This window comes from Podarcis tiliguerta (genome assembly GCF_965153285.1).
Source record: "Podarcis tiliguerta genome assembly, chromosome: 4".
NCBI classification, from domain to species: Eukaryota; Metazoa; Chordata; class Lepidosauria; order Squamata; family Lacertidae; genus Podarcis; species Podarcis tiliguerta.
The window spans coordinates 74,255,445-74,276,663 of NC_139537.1; the positions used below are offsets into that span (position 1 = coordinate 74,255,445).

Genomic DNA, 21,219 nt, shown 5'->3' on the forward strand with positions numbered 1-21,219 from the left:
ACTGGTACAGTTATGCAGAGTTCAAGCAAGTCCCGGGAACAAATTACTGATCTTTATTCTTGTATGGATTGGTCCCATGCTGCTCGTGTGCTGCTTAAATTTGGTCTGTTGCTGAACATTGTTACTTCAGGTGAAGCCCATAGGTGTCTGTTAACAGAAGATACTGTCTTTTCTAAACAGTGTTTCTCAGAAATGATGGAAGTGTATGCCAACAGTGACGTGAAAGTGAAGTGGTTGGAAATTTTGTGAAACGTGCCTTAACGGTTAAGCACTCTGGTTTGACTGTTGCTCAAAACATTATTTGCTTAGTGACTTAAGATGTGCACCTTGGATAACAAATTACCTTGAGCACTCATTTCCACCTAGGATTTAATGATGTTCAGGGTTTAAAGCTTTCTATGGGCAATGGTGTCAGTAAGGAAAGCTAAGCATGGTCTTGTTCTTCAGGACGCATTTCAAAACACGCAAAGTAGGGAGTGGCTTGAGAAAGACAAAGGAAATACAGTGGTACCTCGGGTTACATACGCTTCAGGTTACAGACTCTGCTAACCCAGAAATATTACCTCAGGTTAAGAACTTTGCTTCAGGATGAGAACAGAAATTGTTCTCCGGCGGCGCGGCAGCAGCAGGAGGCCCCATAGGCTAAAGTGGTGCTTCAAATTAAGAACAGTTTCAGGTTAAGAATGGACCTCCGGAACGAATTAAGTACTTAACCTGAGGTACCACTGTAGAAATAAGCTTTCTGAAAAGGTTTGAAGGAAAGGTGTGACCATAGCTAGCTAACTTAATTTTATCTCGGTATCCTTTGTGGGAGGATTTTCCTGTGAGCAATCTAGGTTATAACATTCGTAGGCTAGACTCTTACTGAGCATCAGAATCACTTAGGCTCTATGTGACATTCAAAAATTAAATGTATAAGTCTGTTAACTAAAGGAAGTCTGGATTTACAATTTTATTAAAGTATACTCACTAGTAAGGACTTCTCTATGAATCAATATAGCCTCTGCAGAAATTAGCTGGTAGGAAATCTTTACAAAAGGACTGGTATTACCGCCTTGATAATGTTTTAATGTGAAAGAAAAGTCGTATGAAATTTTATATTGCTGGTATTCAGTACCACATAAAACCAGATACACAGGCTCCAGCAGCATAAATGCTATATATAATCTCTAACTAAAGGCAGATTTTATATATTTGGTAGGATTGTTCCAATATAAGAGTTTTCTTTATGGGAGGATGCTAACAGCATCCCCAGCTTTCCATTAATATTAGGCATGTATTCTTTAATCAATTGCTCACTCAAGAGCATTATGACCAAGTGTGGAATCTTTTAACAGTAGTAAATTCTGGCATGCTTAATGAAAATCAGTGGCATCCAAATGTATGTTTGGAAGGTTTCTCAAATTGCAAAATATTCAGAGGAGTATGTGCAAATAAGGATGGATAGACAGGTCAAAGTTGTGAAAAATATTGGGTTCTTCTCATTAACGTCATGAAAGTAAGATATATTAACAGGGAGTACCCGACACTGCCTGGGATTTTTAAAGAACCCACCAAATAGTGTGTTTTTTAAATGGATTGTGTAATTGGCCACTTTAGACCCATCATGCCAGAGTCACTTTTTGATTCGAAATCTTGATTCAAAATGGCAGCCAGCATACCAATGGCAATGAAGTCTGCTTCCCCCTCCTTGGGGAATGTCTTCACAGAGTTTGGAAATGTTATCTCTAGAGGTGGCCAAACCTATGTCAATAAAGCGGCACCGTCACAGTCAAGTCACCTTTTAGTGCACCGTCTTGATTCATAATGGTGCCTGGCACTCAAACACCTACCCCTCCCCACCCTCCACAAGTTTGGCAACAATGTCTGGGTAGGCGGCTGAACCTATGAAGAACAAACAGTCAAACCACTTTCCAAAATATATAGTAGATAACAGAAATAGCCAATATGGTGCCCTCCAGAACAACTCTCCTCCCTGACCATTAGCAATGGAAGCTGGGATTGGTGAATGTTATAGTCCACAGCATCGACTATCCCAGTGTAGAATTTACAAAATATTCTGTTTTGTAAGCAAATTTTAGTAACCTTTGTTATGATTATAGTGTACAGTGGTACCCCAGGTTACAGACACTTCAGGTTACAGACTCCCTAACCCAGAAATAGTACCTCGGGTTAAGAACTTTGCTTCAGGATGAGAACAGAAATCACGCGGCGGCGGCAGGACACCCCATTAGCTAAAGTGGTACCTCAGGTTACGAACAGTTTCAGGTTAAGAATGGACCTCCAGAACAAATTAAGTTCTTAACCCAAGGTACCACTGTATTGTTTTTATTTACAATGAAAATCCTCACCCTACTTAATCTGGGAAGTAAGCCCTACTGAATCCAATAGGCCTTCTGAGTAGGCATAGTTAGGATTGTGTTGCTATTTTTTCTCTCTTTTTCTGTATACATATGCATTTTAAAATTATAATTAATCATGTGAGACAGATTTTTACCCCATGCTAATGGGGCTTGGACCAAAGACAGCTCAGGCAGCAGCTAGTCTCATTCTTGCTGGAACAAAATATGTTCCTTTCCTCCCACGTTGAGAACAGACCAGGATGTAGCTCAGGGTTTGTGTCAGAGTTGGAACTATTTATGAAACTAATCCATATTTTTGAATGATTTCCACATCTAATCCTGCAGGACTCTCTATTTGAGTTTTAAAAGCAGAAACGACATGATTGGATTCGTGCTCAGATATTGTATTCAGATAGCTCTGAAGGTGCCATTAGATTGACAAGTCTGCAACAGCATATTGTTTAGCAATTTATAGCATTCTGTCATTAGTCTTTGACACAGTAGTGCAGTCAACAATCAAAATACAATATAGCAAAATTTAAAAAGGAGGAAGCCTTGGAAGTGCAACTAGAGGGGTAAGTGTGCTTTTTAATCAAGGCACAGTCCATATTGCTGCTGGGTTTTTAACCCTGTTGTGTTTATTTTTAGGGTATGATAAGCTATTGTTGACTGCGTCAGCATAAAGAATCACATTGTTAAACTTGCTTAGTATTCTTTATGATCAGCTCCTGGTTTTTTAATCATTCTTATGTTTCTTAAGCTACACCAATTCAAGCTTAAACCTTTTTTTGCTTGATCTTTGGCTAGACCTGAATAATATGGGAGAATGACTTCACCTTCTTAATGAATCTGTAGTGCTTCTGCAACGTCCACTATGTTTTTCAGGCTGCAATCCTATATGTCCTTACCCAGGAGTAATTTACACTGAACAACGAGGCTTACTTCCAAGTAGACTTAATGTAGGATCTGAAATGCTCTAATACTCTATATACACTTTCTCAGTGCTGTTTTTGGGCAACTATGTGGTCTTTTCCCTTGGAAGATGGTTGATTATTTGAGTACGCATCTCCTTTTTGTTAGGGTCATTAAGAAAAAGATGTAGCATGAGTTTTAGTATCTTCTTCCCTTTGAATGCAATGGTGCATTTTAACCGCAAAAGCTGTCATGGTTGAAATAATATCCCAAATGTCTGTAAATGATAGAGGACTATTGTATTGATGAAAACTAAGTGTGTGAAGGTTTATAAAATGCAATATAAAATTAGGAAATGCGTATTTAAAAATTTGAATAATGGATGATTGTCAGAGAGGTTGAAGGAAGTCTAAAAGAGAAAATATGTGATAAATTTAGATTGGATACTATAAATGCATGTTAGAAAATTTAATTAAAAAAAGAAAAGAAATAATATCCCAAATGTACCTGTAATGTTCAACTATTCATCACAGCAGTGTTTGTTTTTTAGAGCAAATGCCTTATTTCATGTATATTACTGTTTTAGTATATGTGCGTTTTGTAAAGCGTCTCCAAATACTTAAAGAACTTTTGACACGTTTTTCAGTTTTTTTATTATTATGTTTGATCATGAAGAGGTCAGGTGCAGAAGGTTTTAAAACCTATCCTCAGTGTCCACTTAAGGCAGCTAAAAATTACTGAGGTCCACTAGTCACAAAATGGTGGTGCAGTGACAGAGCCATTCAAAAATTGGTGGTAGATGGAGGCAGTGTTTAGCTTTTTTTTTTTTAACTGATCTCTAATCCATCTTTAGAAATTGCTAAATTCTTCACCATAGCATTTCCCTTTTGACAGGGAGTTCAATAACTTGGCTTTCCTTAAGTTATACCTCAAAGAGATGTTTTCATTTAACTCTTTTCCTTCTCACCCCAACATATGTCTCTCAATATATTTTTACCCATCTCCTGTAATTTTTCTCCCATTCTCCTTGTACCTTACTCTCACTCCCACAAGCTGTCAGTTTCTTTCATCTTTCCTGTCTGGTCCTTTTACAGTCAATTAGTATAGTTGTTTCTTCGTTTTGGTGGTATAATGACTGAAGTACTATGAAGGAGACGTTTTCTCTTTTACCAGCTCCCCACAAAGCTACGTATCAGCCATGACCTTAATTTAAGAGTCCATTGCTTTTAATTATAAAACATGGACTGTTTTCATATACACAGCTTGCGGTACCTAAAGATTAACCGGACCTGGGAGTGGAGGACGATTAGCTGTGTCCCTCTAATATTATTCCTTTTTCTAGGAAAAGCATTTGGGTTGCAATCAGTAACTGATTCTTAGGTATTTTTCAACTAAAACTTTTAACAGCAATCTGAAAGACCACCTCTTCTACAGTGTTATGATGTGCAGAGGGGGGTCTTCTTGGTAGCACTACTGCCCTTGGAAATTATGGCAGTGTTGGCTCAGAAGACCCTTCAGCTATGGAATTCCCTCTCCACAGAGGTGCACCCGGCACTTCAATGGTATCGCTTTAGTTGTATACTGAAGACACAATTCCTTACTCTTTCCTTTGGCACCTGAGGTATATGGTTTAGCATCCACCCTAGTCTCTTGACTGTAATTCTTTTTTAACTGATTTTAATACATATTTTTTTACATTGCTGTAACCTGCCATGGGACTTCATGGTGAAGGGATGTGTGTGTGTGTGTAAGAAATAGAATTGCAGTCAATCTTTGGTTGTCGAACGTCTCAGCTGCCAAACATTTCAAAAGCCGAACACCAACAACCCGGAAGTAACTGCTTCCATTTTTGAACGCGCCTCAGATGTCGAACGGCTTCCAAAGCGCGTTTCTCTCTCTTTTTCAATGAGATTTGCTGACACCCCTTTGATCCTCGGTTGTCGAACGTTTCGGAAGTCGAATGGTCTACTGGAATGGATTATGTTCGACAACCGAGGTTCCACTGTAATAGTAATAGTTGGGCACCTGGTTTTGTTTTGATTTGCTTACTGCAACCCCCTGCATGAAATCTTACTCTGTTCCATGACTCTCAGAAGTAATTCCCCCCCCCCCACTCAGGGAGGGGGGTAGTGAGGACGTGGAGAGCTCAGAAAAGCATGGATCAGTAACTGCTTCTATGATGGCAATGCCATCTTTGGATACCATCCAATATGTCTACAGTATTGACGGGTTCTGAACTTTCTTGAGTTTGAAGCCATTTATCTGGTCTGTTGCTACAAAGGCTGCTCCCAGCTGTAGTGAAAGAGGAGAAAGTGAGACAGTGGATATTATGGCATGAATGTGAGCCAATGTAGTTACCTGAGACTAAATGCAAGTACGTCCTTTGGGACTAACTGTGTGTGTGTGTGTGTGTGTGGTTTTGCCATAGTATAGTATACTTTGGTCAAAGGCTGATCACTCAATAAAGTTTGCTTGAGTTCAACTGGCTACAGTTCCCTAACATTTCTCCTGTGTATTTTTTTTTCTTGTGAAAATGGAAATCGTATCTACATTTTGGTTTACATTAATTTAAAATTAACACATGCACCAAGTAAAGTAGAGTGATTAAAAGCATGTGTTGTCTTTAGCGTTCTAATTAAAAGCTTGTTTTTGTTTGTTTCAGAATCTTCTCACAAGCGTAACTTTGCTCAAGAGACTTAACTTTCTGTGTCTGGATCCTGAATTGTGCCAAAGGTAAGTTACATGGATTTCATTTGAACTAAGAATACTTCTCTCTTTCCCACTTAAAATCGCTGAACTAATTATGTCTTGCCTCCATTTCTCAAGTGCTTTTATCATGTAGTATGCTTAAGGCTGCGACTGTAGTATCAGTTCCAGGATGGTGACTTCTGTCATGTTGCTTGTGTTCACTCTTAAATATGGGGAGGAATCCTTAACTTAGCCTCCTTAACTGCTTGTTCCAAGATATGGTGCAGGAGGTCTTTAATGCCATGCATTCCTGAGTGAACAGCAACGGAGGCAGTACCAGTTGTGTTACTCAGTGGAGATGGAACCATCTTAGAAATGTCTAGTCCCTGGAAAGGATTTCTGTCCTCTCCCCTTGGAAAGGGGAAGACAAAAATCTTCCTTTGGAAGGATTTCTGTCCTCCCTCCTCACATATTTTCTTTCCCTCACCTCTCCATAAGGTTACAGTTTCTGGTGCCTGTAAAATTAACCAAGTGTATAAAATAATTGGTTTTGCTTCCTTTCTGAGTAGCAAAGTTTGATTATCTATCTGCGCCTCCTTGGATTTGCAAATGAGAAGACAGTGTTAGTTGTGGTATCATTGGTTATCTTCATGTTGTCGCCATAATTCCAGATAAGTTGATTTGTAACACTGGCATTAGTAAGAAGGGAAGCAATTACTGTAGTGTAACTTTTAATAATCCCCGTAATTCAGATGGGAAGATGCAATTGACTCTGAAGCTGATTGTGCAGGTAGCCATGTTCTGAAAGGGAATACAGTGGTACCTCGGGTTACAGACGCTTCAGGTTACAGACTCCGCTAACCCAGAAATAGTACCTCGGGTTAAGAACTTTGCTTCAGGGTGAGAACAGAAATTGTGCTCCGGCGGTGCAGCGGCAGCAGGAGGCCCCATTAACTAAAGTGGTGCTTCAGGTTCAGAACGAACCTCCGGAACGAATTAAGTACTTAACTCGAGGTACCACTGTACCAAATGGACAAGACCATTATGGAAATCTCTGGTCTGGAGGGAGTGGAAAGAAGCAAAATGGATCTGAGGGTGCATTGCACTTCTTCTGGGAAACAAGATGTTGAGGAGTTGGAGCAGTACCCATTAGAATTAAGTAGTCCTGTGTAGATTTCCATCAACCTAGAAAAATGTGGCTTCATTTTCTCTGGTAAACTCTGCCATCTCCAAAGATCCAGAACTGGAAAGGAAGAAGCTTTCTTCTTTTCTCCAAGAGGCATAATCAGCTTGTTTCAGGTGAAAGGGAAACTGCAGAAGTTTTCTTTCACAATGGAGACGGACTTTCTGTGTTGTAGCCACGGGCCATCTACAGGTACCAGCCAGCATCAAAGCAGTGTTGTGCTTGTTAAGTTCATTTTGATAGTTTTTTTTTAAAATGATACAGTGATACTAACCATCGTCATCAGTTGATGAAAGAGATCAGCTCTCAACAGTCTCTGAAGCTAAGTAGGAAAACTGCACCTGTTGTTTCTTATGTGGGCTGCAGTCATGAGCCATATTGATTATTATTTTTTTAGCAATTCCAAACGTAGAACAAATTGCTAGTCCTGTTTTTTATTTATTGATTGTAAGTAATGTTACATGATGGATAGAAATCTGGTACGGCTATCCCTATCCCTTGCTGAAGTGCCCTTCAATATCATTTAAGAAATCAGCTTTTCCTGCCTTATCCATATCATTTATTAAGTAGCTGCCCCTGCTCTTCAACCGAGGGGCAAAAGGCAGAGTCATAATCCATCTTATTTACATTCCCTTATCCCTGACTCTCAACCTTGCCTGGCTTTCACTAATCTATTCTTCTCTTCTTTTCTTCTTGTAATGTTGCCAAAGTTTTAACTAGCCTTCGTAGCTGTGTTTTTAACTGCGCCTTGATGTTATTCATGCATATCAAGTTGCAGGCTGTATTTCATTGGCCAGTTGGCAATCCTAACTCCTCTCGATTTCCTCAATCAGATTTATGACTGTGAAAGAATAGAAAATTACGAATTCTACCAGTTGTGATACATGTTTCTATGGTGCTTGGATATGTATTGCATTATATGCATAATGATGTCCGAACTAAATAAGTAACTTGATTGTATTGTATCCATGCGAGATCCCCCCCCCCCACACTGCCCAATTTGCAATTTTATTTAAACTGTAAAATATCTGCAGTATTCTGATAATACAGATTGGAATACATGTTTCCCTTTCAGAGGACAGAAGGGCCGGTAATAGCATTTACAGACAGCAACACAGTAGACTCCCTTAGAAAGTAGGTAATAGCTTTCTAGGGGATTAGTAATCAGGTTTGCAATATTAGAAGTTTCGGAGTTTTGTCCTTTGTAGGTAAGATCAAGGTTAAATTTGCACAGTTTAGAAACCAATCCCCACCCCACCCCCACCCCCGCAAATGATAGAAGTGCTGTGATGCTTCTGGAAAAAGTGAATTGAGAACAGCAGCGGCTCTTTCATGTGAAAATCAATAGGCCAAAAGAACAGATAGGGCCAGATCTCATACAAACTTCAAAGTTTTGAGACTGGCAGTGACTTGCACTATATATTATCTGCACGCTGGAGGGGATAACTGCAACGCACCAGGTGACCAGTCGGATATTTATTTCTCTTTTCCCTTAAAACATAGGACTTAGCTGTTGTAAAGGGATTGTGTCTTGCCACCCTAGACTGGGTGAAACACTGAAATTCTGTGACGATAGCTTATAGACAGAGGATCAGTGATTCTGCACCCAACATGGAAATTCCCAGATCACGATGGTCTTGATTTAGACATTGAATTGGAAAGGCGAGTAAACATAATATTCTCTTCTGTTTTTATGCAGTGTGTATTTGCCAGCTGTGAAATCCATGGGACTTGGTTGATCTCACACACACACCGCTCATTTCCCCTCTTCTTATATAATATCCAAAATGCCACAGATTCTGTTTTGGAGAAGTACTTTTGCAAGCAGAACTCTTATTTATTTCTCAGTTCCACCTTCTTCTTTTGTTTATATGGAACCTGTGGCCAAATGCTCTTCATTGCCTTCCTCTGCCTAGAAATGAGGAAGGAAGGACAATGGGCACTCTTAAAAGCTGAATTCCAAGGGATCAAGGAAGGAGTTTCCTGGTTTGTTCAGCAGATTGCTCCACAAAGCAGTGAGGAACATTTGGAGTAAGGCAGAACCAATCTATTAAGGAGGCTACCCTGTGACCCTTGTGGTCTGCTCAGGATCTGGTTGGGGTGCCTAAAGTAATAATAATAATTTATTATTTATATGCTGCCCATCTGGCTGGGTTTCCCCAGCCACTCTGGGCAGCTCCCAACAGAACATTAAAAACCACGATAAAACAATCAAACATTAAAAACTTCCCTAAACAGGGCTACCTTCAGATGTCTTCTAAAAGTCAGATAGTCTTTAAGAGAGACACCTCTTGAAATATTTTTTAAAGTAACGTTTGTTTAATATTTGAGGATAAAGCACAAGAAAGAAAAGAAGAAATACTCCATTACATAAAATAGAAGAGAAAGAGAGAAAACCTTTTAATTTTGGAACAAGCCAATCCTAGGAGTTTACAGTGCTATGTAAAAGAGGTAATTTTATGCCCTGAAGGCTCATTATTTAAAGTAGACAGATGTGGGCTGACATTGGAACTGGGGGACTGGAAAGTAAAATTTTCCTTCTCGTAATCTAAATCTTCCTGCTCCCTTAAAACTCAGCAGAGGACTCTCTCCTTCTCTCCCATGCATTGTGCTAAGGAGCCGTCACTATAGTCATCCAAGTTCACGCTTTTCATGTCTCCCACGCTATTCTGTATACCTTCCGCTTCTTCTTTTGTGGGTCATTTTTGGGACTGTGGGCACGTTTGGAAGTTGGCAGAACTGTTGTCATAAATTGGTGTGCATGGGGCAGTTTTCCAACCACAACAAGATGACTGCTTGGAGGGCCTGTCTGGTCCCAGAGAACAAATAACTTGCCTGAGAAAATGAGTACAGTGGTACCTCGGGTTAAGTACTTAATTCGTGCCGGAGGTCCGTTCTTAACCTGAAACTGTTCTTAACCTGAAGCATCACTTTAGCTAATGGGGCCTCCTGCTGCCGCTGTGCCGCCGGAGTACGATTTCTGTTCTCATCCTGAAGCAAAGTTCTTAACCTGAAGCACTATTTCTGGGTTAGCGGAGTCTGTAACCTGAAGCGTATGTAACCCGAGGTACCACTGTACAACCCCCTCCCCCAAAACAGGGAAGCCGCCCCCCCCCAACTTCAAAACCAAAAAAAAAGAGGCCAAAACCCACACGCCTACTCCAGAATTAAGTAAGAGAGGCAAAACGCAAAGAAAAACTCCAAAAAGAACCCCCCCCCCCCAGGCTCAGCACTCACTTTGCATCCTAGTGCCTCTCATTCATTCCCCAGTGGCAGGGTCCTATCTGAAGAGATTTGGAGGGAGGATACGAGGTGGAGCATATCGGTTTCTTTTTCCCCTCTCTCCTTGCCACCCCAACCCCTTTTGACCCTTTCTTTTCCAAGAAAGGAAACAGCAGCTGGTTATCTGGGAAGAAGGCGGGGCAGCTTGGAGCCTTCTCTTCCTTTTTTCCAGTTAGCCCAGCCTGCTGCTCATCAAGGTAAATGAAAGTAGGCTGACAACATTTTATTTTTTTTGTTCGGAGGGCTTTGATGAGCATCGAGGGGGCATTGGGTGCTGTCCTGCCCATGGGCGCTGCTTCGGGAAACCCTAGATCTGGTATAAATAACCCATGAATTTAGGGGAATTCGTTTTGTGGTGCCCGATCGGAAGGTTGGAGGTTTGAATCCCCACAACAGGGTAAGCTCTTGTTGCTCTGTCCCAGCTCCTGTCAACCTAGCAGTTCAAAAGCACACCAGTGCAAGTAGATAAATAGGTACTGTTCCGGCGGGAAGGTAAACGGTGTTTCTGTGTGCTGCTCTGGTTTCGCCAGAAGCGGGCTTAGTCATGCTGGCCACATGACCCAGAAAAACGCCAGCTCCCTTGGCCAGTAAAGCGAGATGAGTGCCGCAACCCCAGAGTCATCTGCGACTGGACTTAATGGTCAGGGGTCCCTTTATCTTTACATTTACCTGCAATATGTAATGGTAACAAGCCAATGCCTTTCACGTGGTTGCAATCTTTTAGACGGTGCCCTTGCTCAGCACTCGAATGTCAACAGTTGTTCACGAACCTGGAAGGGGACAATGGGAGGCGTAGCCCTGGTGTGATAACCTTGGAATGGTGTATTACTGTCTCCCACATTACTGCTTTACTGCAACATAAGTAATTGAAAATGCTATTTATTGGTATTGCAGCTAGATAAGCTTCCTTGGTAACCCTGCTTTGATAAATGTGAATTAATATTTACGTCATTCACGCAGGTGATAAGTAGTGGTGGCCCTATGGCAGCCTATATCACAGTGCTTTTCATGTTCCAAATTGCCGGTCTGTTCTTACAAATTTGCAGAGTAGTTTTGTGTTTTACATGCCACACTCACACAAATTCCTATGTCCCACAAATAACCCAGAGATGCATTTTATATAAAAGGACACATTCTACTCATGTAAAAACATGCTGATTCCGGGACCGTCCGCGGGCCGGATTTAGAAGGTGCTTGGGCCAGATCCGGCCCCCAGGCCTTAGTTTGCCTACCCATGGTGTTGGCAGTGGCAGAGCTTGCACTCATCTCCAGCAGAACAATTCCTTATCCTGACTGTGCCATTTACATCCTTCCTTAGCATAAACTGAAGGAGAACCTCATTTGTTCTTTTGTGAATCTTTTCTGGCTCTTTATATTGATGTGTGCATACTGATGGTGTCGCCTATTTCTCCCTTCTGAATTGTAGTTTGTGCAGGGGCAGATCAATTGCCTAGGCCTCCATGTGACGTTCTCTTTTGTGTTTGTCGTGCATTACAATGCTTTGTTTAGTGATGGGCTGCTGCTTTGTGTTGTCAACGTGGCAGCTGTAGTAGAGGCATCACTGCCCAGACGGGCAGTTGTTTCCCCTGAACGAGAGCTGTTCTCGGTTGCCGCACTCTAGCAAGCTCCATAAGAGCCAGTTCAAGCAGCAGGTTGTTGGCACACGGAAACTGCAGGTAGGACTCCATTGTAGTTGCAAGGTATTACAGTGGCAAGTCTGTGGACAGGAGTCACAAGTACCTGGTTTGTCTAGGTCACTCCTGAAGGATCCTTCTAGTGGTTCGTATAAACTAATTTAGAATCTCATTTTCAATAGTCTCATTCTGCAACAGTTCCACCAGTGACACAAGGTCTCAGGTAACAGGTTTTTACAATTGTCAGGGTATGGCAGTTGTTAAATTTGTTCACATATTCACTAGTAAGACTTGCCTTGTTGGGTTTTTCACCCTTTAAGTTTATCTTTCCTTAAATGGCATCTCACAACATAGTCAGTAATAAATAACTATATACTAAAAACTCCGGATCATTTATTTGTTTTAAAACTACCTCATCTGGGTCTCAAAGCTGCTTGCAGAAACAAAATTAAAATAGCAGCAGCAGTAAAACTATAATTAAAGTACAGCACCATAAAATTACCCAAAATAAGACTTGAGCAACAACAACAAAAGTCTCCAAGTCTCTCCTAAAGACTAACAAAGAAGATGTCATGTGTATTTTCTTTTTTTGGGGAGGGGGTTATTCCAAGGATATGGGGTCACCACAGAAAAGGCTTTGTCCTTTAATGCTTGTCAGTATAACAGCTCTAAGCAGGGAGCCAGGCAGGTTCATATAGGTGCAGGTGGTTGTTTCGATAACCATGACCCACACTTAGGACTTTAAAGACTAATACCAGAATCTTAAATTAGAACTGAAAATGAATTGATACAGAATTCTACTGGCCAGAACGACAGCATGACTTAGTTGAATTATCACCCATAGAAATAAGTTGAAGATAGTCCGATATAGAAACATCTTTTCTGATTGGGATAAAGTTGTATCTTGTAGTATATTTGTGTGTGTGTGTTGTTAAGTGGCATTTCATTGTTTCTTCAGAAGATACAAAGGTTCAAAGTTTCTAGGAGTGTTTTTTTCCTGCCTGAGAACATAAGCATATATTAGGCGCTTGTGGTTGCTTTTTTTGGCAGTTTGATATTTATCAGTGACATTTTTTTCTCTCCCAGCTGTGATAATTTTGACAAGGAACATCTGGTTAATCAGTATTCATGCATTCTTCCTTTTAAAAAGCCACAACAGCCTTTGTAGCTTAGCACCTAACAGGTTCCCTGCAAGTTATACTCAGATGCCATAGCAATGTTGCTCCTGTAGCAGGAAGCAGAACTGTGTGCACTTTCCGTAGCACTGCCTCCTTTAATACAGGGTAGCACTGTGGAAGCTGCGTTCTGGATTTGTTCAGCCACCTGTCCTTTGAGCCAGTGCTAGAACTTGGAATGACTTGGGAAGTGGCAGAACTTCCCAATAAATTTATTATTTATACCCCATCCATCTGGCTGGGTTTCCGCAGCCACTCTGTGTGGCTTCCAACCGAATATTAAAAACAATGCAGCGTCAGACATTAAAAACTTCCCTAAACAGGGCTGCCTTCAGTTGTATTTTAAAGGTAAAATAGTTGTTTATTGCCTTGACATCTCCTGGGAGGGCGTTCCACAGGGCAGGCGCCACTACCAAGAAGGCCCTCTGCCTGGTTCCCTGTAACCTCACTTTTTGCAGCGAGGCAACCGCCAGAAGGTCCTCGGCGCTGGACTTCAGCGTCCGGGCTGAATGATGGGGCTTTTGAGACTGCCAGTCTGCACTGTGCATGGTTCATCTTGAGTCAGGACAGACTCCTAGGATGGCCTTGGAGGCTGAGACTAGTGGGATAAGTGTAGTATAGTTGAGTGGGGTTGAAGGAGGAGTGGTGCAACAAGTAGAAAAGGGAGTTGGCCATGAGCCCTGACCTGCGAGTAGCTTGCATAAAACATTTAGATCCAGAATTGGCCTCCACAGTCACTTACGGACTCACTGTTAAGACGGTGTTCATGGAAGACAATCTTACGCGGCTACGAGTGATCGCCAAAGAAGAAGAAGAAGAAATCTTTTCTAGGCTAAAGTCAGCTGGCTAGCTCACTTGGTTAGAGCATGGTTCTGATAACACCAAGATTGCAACTTTGATCCACATAAGGAAGAACTGTGCATTGCAAGGGGCTGCACTAGATTAGGGTCCCTTCCAACTCTACATTTCTGTGATTCTAAGCTTTCTTTGAACAATAGCATATTGCAGGAGACTTCCAAGTTTAAATTTGACTGATGTCTATTGTACAGTTAATGCTGCCAGAACAATGTGTATTCTAGGTGGCATGTTGTTGATTTTGCAGATAATTAGGTGGAAGGGATAGAGGAGCTTCTTGTTGTTTTGGATTGTACAGGAGTGTATTTTTGTTACTGCTTTAAAACATCTTCACTACCTCAAAAAAAACAACCACCACATTTGTTTTTGTCATCTTGATGGAATCTGTCTTGCCTTCTCATTGACCTCCAGCACACCTATTTTTTCAGAGTGCTTTTAAACTTTCATTGCTCTCTGCCGTCCTACAACTCATGGGCAGAAACCATGCATTTTGGCCAAGGAAAGGACAGCTGGTGATGCAGTCGTGTGTTTGTGTGAGCTGGGTTTATGTTAACTGTTACAATCATGGTTAGTTTTTCTGTTAAAACTGGGCAAAATACGGTCAAGAAGGTACCGCGGTCAGATTCCCCCCCCCCCTTTTCACTCTGGTCACACATCAGAATACCAAAAAAAAATATTCATTCTGTGATGAATCATTTCAGGATTAACAACAGATTTAAGGCTGAACAATATGATGCACAGAATGCATTTTGCAATACTGTTTTAAAACCACATATATGCAATGTGCAAGTGCAGCTTCTGTGCCAGTAGTGGTGTGTGCAGCACCCTTTCGTCTTGCAAGGAAACTGCATATTTAGCTTTTGAGGTAGCCCATAACTTGAGGTTTCCTGTAAACAAAGGATATGTAAGTTACAGTGGCTGCTTGCTGTGTGCTCATTGCATTGCACACTTTGATAAAAGAGCAGGCTTTTACATACCCAACACCTGCATTTCAGGGGAACAATGTGAACAGGGTTAAGATACTTGACACTTGTGGGAATTTTTAGTCTCAGAATGGTATCTAACTGGAAGAATTGTAAAGGTGAGGGAGGATATAATCCTGTCTAAATTTTATCTGTTGCAATTGTAGACCTTTCTCGGTGTATTTACATTAGAGTAAATGAAGTTCATATTCATAAAATCCATATTCATATGTTGCTGCTAATATGGTGGTGGATATTACAGTGTATTGGATGCTGAATATTTGTAATGTATATCAGGTTCAAATGCACGAACACAAAGCTTGTGTGCATGTTGTCTTTCGATTTTCTTGTCTCTGCTGTAACCTCCTCCATTGCTCCAGCGACAGATCAAAAAGCTGTGTCTTAATAGTGATGTGGTGGCATGCCAAAAGACATATTACACCAGTGCAGAGGATTATAGGGCAACATTGAAAAAAGGGACGAGTGTTTGCAGGTGTCTCTTGATGTTTAACTTAGGCTCCTCCAACTCTGCTAGCCGACTTCTGACCTATTTCTGTGCTACAGTTCTTGTAACTCAAACCATGGTTTTGAAGAGATCCTGCTCTGCTTTAATCTGAGTCAACAAACTGTTTAGTGGGGGGAAACTTGTTTCGCAGATTGCTCAGTCCTGTGCAGTGGGAACATCCATATTTGAAATTCTGTTAAGAGGGAGCTAGTGGCATGTTTCACCAAGTCATGGTGGGAGTTGGCCTGTTTTTGCATAAATTAATAACTGTGCCTTTAACTTAAAAAAAATTATGTGCTGATATGCCCAAGTAGCCATTCAAAGCTGAGTGCCTTTTCCAGAAATGAATAATACTAGCATCACTTGGAAATTTGGGACCTTATCCTTGTAGGTTTGATTCCTGTAAGGGAACAGCTGCATATTCCTGCATTGCAGAGAGTTGGATTTGATGATCCTCAGGATCTCTTCCAACTCTACAATTATATGATTTTGCCCAGTCACTTTGCTGTAGCAGCAGCAGCAAAGCATTAATATTGCTTTACCATCCATGTACTATATAGTCTCTGTGTTTCTGCACTACACTCTTGCTTGTCCAGATAAGGATCTCTGCTAGATCAGGTCGAAGGGAATATGTCCATAGATATGTTTGGTCCATAATGTGGTGGCGCAGCAGTTGTATGGGGCCACACAAAAAAGGAGCTTGTGGATTGATTCTGCAAGCACCTTCAAAGCTGAGAATAATGTTGGAGACTAGGCACTCTTCCCTTCACAAAATTCTAAAGGTAAAGGCACCCCTGACCATTAGGTCCAGTCGCGGACGACTCTGGGGTTGCGGCGCTCATCTCGCTCTATAGGCCGAGGGAGCCGGCGTTTGTCCACAGACAGCTTCCGGGTCATGTGGCCAGCAGGACTAAGCCGCTTCTGGTGAACCAGAGCAGCTCACGGAAACGCCGTTTACAGTCCCGCTGGAGCGGTACCTATTTATCTACTTGCACTTTGACGTGCTTTCCAGTTACAGGGATTCGAACCGCTGACCTTCTGATCAGCAAGCCCTAGGCTCTGTGGTTTAGACCACAGCGCCACCTGTGTCCCATCACAAAATTCTGGCAGTGACCAAATGTGGCTGACTGCTCAAGTTAACAATTATGTGTCCTTGGTTTAACTGAGAGTGCTATGTTACATTGCAAGTTGTTTTCTTTTTAAAAAGTTTTGTTTAAAAATACGCAAAATGCTTTTAGTTTTGGTTTTAGTGTTAAGTTTGTTTTGGTCGTGTGAGTGGATGCCCTTACAGGGGACAACCTAGCAACTGTTCATGCTGACAGTGTAGTTGTTAATGGTAGAATTTCAGCTTCCCATGTTCAGAATAATTTAAATTAATCTAAATGTGTATTGACAGTAAGAGGATCCAGAGCAGGCACAATTGTAATCTCCCTGTGGCCAGGTCATTTTATTGACCCGTGGTTTGACTGTTTTGTGATTACTGTGTGTTAGCTCTGCGTAACTCCCATGGAAGAAACCCTAAAAACTAGAACAGTCGTTTTAGCTAGAGTACAGCTGTTTTGTCTGCTGTTCTGAATCCATTCCTTCACTGAGCAGATAGTTTTGTTGCTGCTATGTTGAAATGCAAGGTGTTACTGAGTCCATTAAAACTTTTTGTCAGGAAAGCAGAAATGGGGGGCTGGCTGATGTCGCTAGGCGTGATGGGGAGCCCATTTCTGCAATTTGTTAATACATTAAGATTTAATTGAGGAGGTGCTTGCAGACTTACAGACCATTACTGTAGCAACAAAATACAGTGGTGCGTCGCAAGACGAAAAGAATCCGTTCCGTGAGTCTCTTCGTCTAGCGGTTTTTTCGTCTTGCGAAGCAAGCCTATTAGCGGTTTAGCGGCTATTAGCGGCTATTAAAGGATTAAGGGATTAGCGGATTAGCTGCTAAAAGGCTATTAGCAGCTTAGTGCCTTAGAAAAAGGGGGTGGGGAGCGAAAAAACCCCCCAGGAATCGCAAGACATTTTCGTCTTGCAAAGCAAGCCCATAGCAAATTCGTCCTGCGAAGCACCTCCAAAACGGAAAACCCTTTCGTCTAGCGGGTTTTCCGTCTTGCGAGGCATTTGTCTTGCGGGGCACCACTGTACTGAGTGGCACCAAAACCTGTATAAGGCAGAGGCGAGCTGAGTACATCTGTTCTGCTTTTGAAAAAATAAGTCACAGGGTCATTCCGCGTCAAATCAATGCAAAAAACAAGGGTTTTGTCACCCGCCATCTCGGATTTTGATAAAACTTGGTGTACACCCTTCCCTTATGGTTGAAATAAACCCCCTTGCATTTTTTTCCCTCTATCTTAAACGGTTTAAATTTTTTAGCACTTCAAAGTTTCATAAAATCTGCGTTGTCTGTCCCTCTTGAGACCCTCGGCACATGTACATTCCCACCCCCTCCATAACCAATGATTAGATCTCTTTGAAATTTTACACGGAGCTCAATAAGAGGATGAGATAGAGGGCGGAAATTTAAGGGGGGGTTCCTTCAACCAAAATCCAAGATGGTGGGTGACATGACCGTGTTGACATGACGTGGAATGACTCCACAGTTACTTAGATCTTCCTCTTGCATTTATTACACAGCAATAGTACATTGCAAGACAAAAGGACTATAAGTGAAACTGGTTATTAATTGTAGGTGCATAGAGTCAACAGAAGCCAATTGTGTGATGTGATCTGGTGGTTAGCGGGCCTGTTGATTTCCCCACAAACGACGTACCATCATGGGCGATAGAACGTTATTTTCTTCCAAAGATGAACCATGCCTGCTACTTGGATGTCTTATCAGCCCTTGCATTGAGTTGCATCACCTCATTTTAAAAGCCCATTTCAGGTTGCAGAAATGTTTTGCATTGTTTTTTCAGTAGACGATTAGGAGTGCAGAATTCTGAGAGAGGGCGAGGGTCAAAGGTTCTACATGCTGACTAGCTGTATAGTAAAGAAATTGTAATGAGCTATCCTAGCTGGGGGAAACCAGTTGCAACATGAATAGAATGGGGATTTCTATGTGCTCATTAGCACTCTTGATTCTTGTGATTTATGTGTTCCTTCTCAGATGAAAGAAAACAAGCAAAAGAAATCACTGGGTTAAAGCTGACCAAAAGTCCAGAGGTAGCACTATTATCAATTTACGATGAGGCGGAAGGTTTACAGGCTATGAAGGACTTCCTTACAGATTTATTGACAGCTGCACGAATTATTATAACCAGGAAGTGGAAGGGGCAAGCAGAATATAAAATGGAAGAATGGTATAAAGAGGTGTGGGATATAGCTGTTAATGATAAATTAACATGTGCCATTAAGGTAAATGGGCAATATGCAGGAGAAATGATTTTGAGGAGATATGGAGGGTGCTTGTAGAATTTGTACTGTTGAAACGGAAAGGGGCCAAACCATCGCAAGAGGTGTTGAAATTTTGGGAGGTTGGATAGTTACAATGGAACAGTCTCGGTGGTGGGGTGCACATTTTTATTATTATTTATTGATGATTATTACTTTGTCAAAATTTGGAAAAAAAGAAAACAAACAAAATTTTGGATTTTGGATCAGTATAGTAATTCTGAAACATTTTAAGTCTTTGTATTTTTTTAAAAGGGAACATTAACAACCGATTAAAACTTACCCAAGAATGACAACAGGTTCATTCAAAGGATGAGCAATCATATTAGAGAAGTTCAGCAAAATATTTCATCCACACTCATTGTTCAGGTTAGATTTCAAGTAGTATATTATGTGAGTTCCATTAAAACAAAAATGTCTGGTCTTGCCGTTCTTAAGTTGTATTTCCTTTCACTCTGCATCTCATTGTCTTGATTCTAATCTTCACATCCTCCTGAAGCTTATAATCTCTTCTCCCCTAAAATGAAACTAAACTTCCAGCATCTGCAATGAATTGCAGCCCAACAAATTGGATGCAGTGTTATGAGAAACCTTGAGGTAGGATCATGAAGTAGTCAACCTGTGTGGTGGCAAGGTAAATTTCTGCTTAGACTGTGCCACATGTGCACAAAGTTGTTGGAAGCAGATCAGAAAAAGGGTGAGGGGCTGATCTGGACCTATTCTACGGGGATGTGGTTTAGTGCTGCATCAGAAATGTAGCGTTTTTGCTCTGCAAGGATGTTCTTACTTTTTAAAGCTTGCTCTATGTTTTCAATCTTCAATGGTGAAACGGAGGAGTATGTGCAGTTTTTCAATGAATGTATTTGTTTCATGACAGAGGGACTCCATGAAAGATGACAGAAGAAGTTATTGTTATAGCAAAGTGGGATTACACTGCACAACAGGACCAAGAACTTGACATAAAGAAGAATGAACGCCTCTGGCTGTTAGATGATTCCAAAACATGGTGGAGGGTAAGAAACGCAGCCAACAAAACAGGATATGTGCCATCAAATTATGTTGAGAGGAAGAACAGCTTGAAGAAGGGTTCCTTGGTTAAAAATCTGAAAGACACATTGGGTAAGTCCTTTTGGAGTCTTGCATTAATTCTTTTCAGAAACCAATTATGTTAAAACGCCTGTAGGGCAAACATCATGTCAGCATTGCATATGAAAAGGAGTGTGGATATTTGCTCTTAATTCGGAGCTCATAATTTTAAGCAGCAGAGAATTTGTTTTTGTAAGAAGCTATTTTTGTATTATCAAGAGGAAATGCAAGTAGAGAGAAATTTTTCTTTTGTCCTTAATCTGTTTATCAGATTTTCGTAAGAATGCACATGCCACACTCCCTGTTTTTCCCTACAAAAATAAAGACTTTAAAATATGTCACGTGTACTGGTAGCGCCAACACTTTGGATTGTGTTTTTTGTTGGTATACTTGTGTTGAGTCGTGGACGTAGGCAGTTGTTGTGAAATTTACAAAAGCTTTTACGTATCTCTTAATGGCCTTTATTTTTTAATTTCTCATGGGGAGTTCACTGATTAAAGAAGAATGACTGGTGATCCTGTTTTTAGCTGGCTTGGTCTCCTTTCATGGTAACTTTCAATTTGTTAGACTCGTCTGAAACTTTTGAGTGGTATTGGACTAAGTTATACTTGGGCCCATTAATGTCAGTGGGTCTATTCTATCTTAGGTGTGCTCATGACATTCAGTGAGTCTACTCCTGAGTTGAACTTCCTTGAATACCACTCTATCTCTACTTCAGCTACCTCTGTGTGGTGCAGCCTGTGGGCTCCTGGGCTTTGTTTTATAGCATGCTGAATTTTCTCTAGTCTTGTACCAAAGTGATGGCGAGAGTTGAATGATCTCCAATTGCTACATCGGGAATTTCTTTCCTTAAAATTCTCATGGTATGCTTTTCGTTCTACTTTAACCATAAGTGGCATTTGCTCAATTTTATGTGATCGTCAGAGAAGCCGAGCAGTTCTTGCTTTGTACTTTGAGGATAAATATTGTGTCTCTGAGTCAGAGGTTTTCAACCTTTTGGGAGTCCACGACTCCCTTGACCAACTACATTCTTTCTCTGGCACCCCTGTTGGGCTCAGGAGCCCAGTTATGTCACTCCTTGCCTGCAGAGCTGGCAACCCCTCACCCTTTTTTGAACACCCTCCCTTTGTGGAGTGTTCCCTCAGCCTCCTCTCCTTGAGAACCTTCTGGGCAGCCACCCCTGGTCTATGAACTTCTCCCCACAACCATAGTTGA

General features: G+C 41.3%; 1 protein-coding gene across 5 annotated transcripts in view; it reads left to right on the forward strand.

The window, feature by feature from the left end:
• Positions 1–21,219, forward strand: part of NCK2 (NCK adaptor protein 2) — a 73,030-nt gene that overhangs the window by 23,039 nt on the left and 28,772 nt on the right. For 2 of the 5 annotated variants that reach the window (XM_083438007.1, XM_083438009.1), the window contains exons 2-4: positions 5,917–5,987; positions 8,629–8,787; positions 19,796–20,037. In XM_083438007.1, the coding sequence (XP_083294133.1) occupies positions 19,812–20,037 (226 nt within the window). In that variant the 5' untranslated portion in view covers positions 5,917–5,987; positions 8,629–8,787; positions 19,796–19,811. Of the gene's footprint in view, positions 1–5,916; positions 5,988–8,628; positions 8,788–19,458; positions 19,553–19,795; positions 20,038–21,219 lie in introns of all 5 variants that reach the window. The other 3 variants (XM_083438005.1, XM_083438006.1, XM_083438008.1) reach the window with 2 other exon arrangements.